The following is a 3,737-nucleotide window of genomic DNA, read 5'->3' on the forward strand; positions in this document are numbered from 1 at the left end:
TTTCCACTATCTACAGCAGGGTCTATTGTCTTCGCTGCTGGAGAACACCAACAATGATTATCACTTATGGTGGGGAACACTGTGATTATAAAAACCACTCGCCTGGTCCTTCTCCCATAAACGAACGGCACATAAGATCGGGTCTATCGGGAAACACGGAACAGCACGGACTGCACTGGTTGGTATCAACTCAACACCTTCTCACAATTCGGTTCACAATGGCAAAAACAAAACCGCTTGAGTCAACTGTTGCGAGGCGAATGTATTGGTAAGGTATCGGAGAGGTAATCAGTAGACTCGAGTTCGATTCCTGTTCGAGGAGTTTTTTTTTCACATACCATTCATGATTCATTTTTTTTATTGTTACATTATACGGCTAGTAGCATCATCTGTCAAACAAAACACCAGAAACATAATGTATGAGTATGCACAGTAAACGAAAATTACCGAGTTCGGTAAATTTTTTACCGAAATCCTAATGAAGAATCGATTTACCGATGTTCGTTTATTTTTTACCGAAAAAATTACCGAACAGTTTAACGATTTACACATATTAGGATTTCGGTAAAAAAATTACCGAACTCGGTAATTTTCGTTTACTGTGTGTGTTAATTGTTTGCATTCTACAAACAGACCTAGATTATTTTGTTATTGCTTTGTTTAATGAATCTACGCCTCACCGTTTAGTGCAAAATGCATCGATCATGAATGATAAATGAAAAAAAAAACCACTTTGACCAGGAATCGAACCCGAGTCTACTGATTATCTCTCGAACACCTTACCAATAGGCCAAATCGTCAAATCGAGCTGTAGCTCTATTATTCAGTTGACTTCATTGAGTTGAATTCGCTGTTAGATTATACGGCAGAAAACGCTCATCTTGCCTTGATTAATGGTGCTTAAACTGCCCCAGGGGGATTCTCATTATGCCCCTACAGTGACTGGTTTTCAGCCTTGGGCAACAAATATTAAAATGCATTTTTAAACGTTTTATCTACTTTTTCCAGTTTCATCCAGTTAGGCAATAGACTATTTGAGTGTCTGAACACGAAACAATGATGTAGGGGAGTTGGGGGCATAATGGCCACCTTAAGGAAAACGCTTGTTTAACCATAGAGAACAGCTGTAATATGTGAATTACATCATTGTTTCGTGTTCAGACACTCAAATAGTCTATTGCCTAATTGGATGAAACTTGAAAAAGTAGATAAAAACGTTTAAAAATGCATTTTAAAAATTTTTGCCGAAAGCTGAAAACCAGTCACTGCACTGTAGAGGCATAATGAGAAACCCCCCGAGGCAGTATGAGCACCATTAATGAAGGCATAATGAGCGTTTTTTGCCGGGGATTCTAGCAGCAAATTCGACTCGATGAAGTCAACTGAGTAATAGAGCTACAGCTTGACTTGTATCGTCTGACGATTAGGCCTATTGGTAAGATGTCGGAGAAGTTATCAGTAGACTCGAGTTCGATTCCTGGTCGAGGTGATTTTTTTTTTCATTTATCATTCATGATCATGATTGCACTAAACGGTGAGGCGTAGATTCATCAAACAAAGCAATAACAAAATAATCTAGGTCTGTTTGTAGAATTCAAAGGATTAACACATGCTCATACATTATGTTTCTGGTGTTTTGTTTGACGGATGATGATTTGATGCTATTAGCCGTATAATGTAACAATAAAAAAAATCAATCATGAATATATGTGCAAAAAAAAAAATCACCTCGAACAGGAATCGAACTCGAGTCTACTGATTACCTCTCCGACACCTTACCAATAGGCCAAATCGACAGACAAGCTGTAGCTTTATTATTCAGTTGACTTCATCGAGTTGAATTCACTGCTAGATTCCCCGGCAGAAAATGCTCATTATGCCTTCATTGATAGTGCTCTGTTCACCTCTAGTGAACAAATTAAAGTAAAAAAACGTTTTAAAATTGATTAATGTGAAAAATCAAAAATTTTATGATGCTGAAAATTTAGAAACAATGTGTAGATCATGTTGCAGTGCGTACATTTCAGATCAAGATGATTTAAAGGTCATAAAAGCTTATTTGGTGGTGCTCAAAAATTATAATATTTTCGTCACTTGAGAACCTAGCTGGTTATTATTTAATATTTCTGTAAATATGAAAAGGATATTTCTTTTTTGGTGAAAAATTAATACTATAGGTAGTACGAAACAAGTCCTCATGAAATTTTTTTTAAGAAAATACGTACTTATGTAGAAAAATGGACTTCTCATTATGCCTCGGGTGCTCGTTATGCCCTCATCTCCCCTAATAGGATTATAGAAATGCTTTAAATTTTCTAATGGCTCAGTTCCAACTTGAAAATTTTTAATCACGTTGTTTTGAGTAGTACTTAATTTCCGGGTAAAAAAATCGGGTTTGAACAAACTTTCATCTTGACAAGAGGATTGAATATGTTCAATTAAGACAGTATTCGATGCCAATTTTCTAGCAGGCATATTTAAAATTAGGAAGGTTCAGACTATCATTACTCATTAAAACTACGTCAGGGGAAAAATAACTTTAGACTTACTCTTTAAATAAATTTACAATATGAATAAAATTACGAGTAGATATTATTTTCCGGGTTTGGATTCCTGCTATTACATTTTGGATTTCAAGTTAACTCTTTCAAGAAAATTTAGTCGTCCTGAAAAGGACGGTTTTGAGAAGTTGGTGGGCGTTAGGAAAGGCGATTAGTCGGATTTCTTTTCGGTTTTCTTCGGCAACAATACAGCTTGGATATTGGGAAGTACACCTCCTTGAGCAATCGTTACCCCAGCGAGAAGTTTATTCAGCTCTTCATCATTCCGGATGGCCAACTGCAAATGACGTGGAATGATACGCGTTTTCTTGTTATCACGAGCAGCATTTCCGGCCAACTCGAGCACTTCAGCAGCGAGATATTCCATCACCGCAGCAAGATAAACGGGAGCACCGGCACCAATCCGTTCCGCATAATTGCCCTTCCGCAACAGCCGATGAATCCGTCCAACCGGGAATTGAAGCCCGGCCCGTGATGAACGAGACTTCGGCTTGTTCTTAACTTTACCACCTTTGCCACGTCCAGACATTTTGATGAGTAGATAGAATTCTAAACACGTCTTGACTCTCCGAAAGTTAACGAAAGACTAAAAAAATTTCCGGCCCGACTTTTGCTTTTATATGCCGAAAACATTGTAGCGCACGCAAAAAACGTATAGTGTACAATGGAAGAATAAAGCAAAAGGGCGGGGCGTACTCGCAGGGTCACGTTGAAATAAAGGCAAATTTTCCCTAATTTTTAGGAAAAGTTTTCGTTTACGCATTTGTGGAAAGTTATTAATTGAAATTTAACTGGAAAATGCCTCCCAAAGTTAGTGGTAAAGCTTCTAAGAAGACTGGCAAGGCCCAGAAAAATATCAGCAAGGATTCAAAGAAAAAGCGTAAAATTCGCAAGTTCGAAAGTTTCGCGTCTTTCATTTACAAAGTCCTGAAACAGGTTCATCCAGATACAGGAATATCTTCCAAAGCTATGAGTATCATGAATAGTTTTGTGAATGATGTTTTCGAACGGATTGCTTCCGAATCTTCCCGTTTGGCTCACTACAACAAGCGTGCCACGATAACGTCCCGGGAAGTCCAGACAGCCGTTCGGCTTTTGCTTCCGGGTGAATTGGCCAAGCACGCTGTGTCTGAAGGGACCAAAGCCGTCACCAAGTACACCAGTTCTACCAGATAA

General features: G+C 38.3%; 2 protein-coding genes across 2 annotated transcripts; one reads left to right on the top strand and one right to left on the bottom strand.

Annotated features, from left to right (window-relative positions):
* Nucleotides 1-2,712: 2,712 nt before the first annotated feature.
* Nucleotides 2,713-3,117, bottom strand: LOC129742623 (histone H2A-like). The gene has a single exon (XM_055734550.1). The coding sequence runs from the start codon at nucleotides 3,088-3,090 to the stop codon at nucleotides 2,713-2,715; it is 378 nt and encodes a 125-aa protein (XP_055590525.1). The 5' UTR covers nucleotides 3,091-3,117.
* A 242-nt stretch (nucleotides 3,118-3,359) lies between these two features.
* LOC129742624 (histone H2B.3-like) lies at nucleotides 3,360-3,737 on the top strand. The gene has a single exon (XM_055734551.1). The coding sequence runs from the start codon at nucleotides 3,360-3,362 to the stop codon at nucleotides 3,735-3,737; it is 378 nt and encodes a 125-aa protein (XP_055590526.1).

Source organism: Uranotaenia lowii, chromosome 2, assembly GCF_029784155.1.
Source record: "Uranotaenia lowii strain MFRU-FL chromosome 2, ASM2978415v1, whole genome shotgun sequence".
Classification (NCBI taxonomy): domain Eukaryota; kingdom Metazoa; phylum Arthropoda; class Insecta; order Diptera; family Culicidae; genus Uranotaenia; species Uranotaenia lowii.

Coding starts and splice junctions, on each gene's coding strand:
- LOC129742624 (XM_055734551.1), top strand. CDS start 3,360: ATGCCTCCCAAAGTTAGTGGTAAAGCTTCTAAGAAGACTGGCAAGGCC.
- LOC129742623 (XM_055734550.1), bottom strand. CDS start 3,090: ATGTCTGGACGTGGCAAAGGTGGTAAAGTTAAGAACAAGCCGAAGTCT.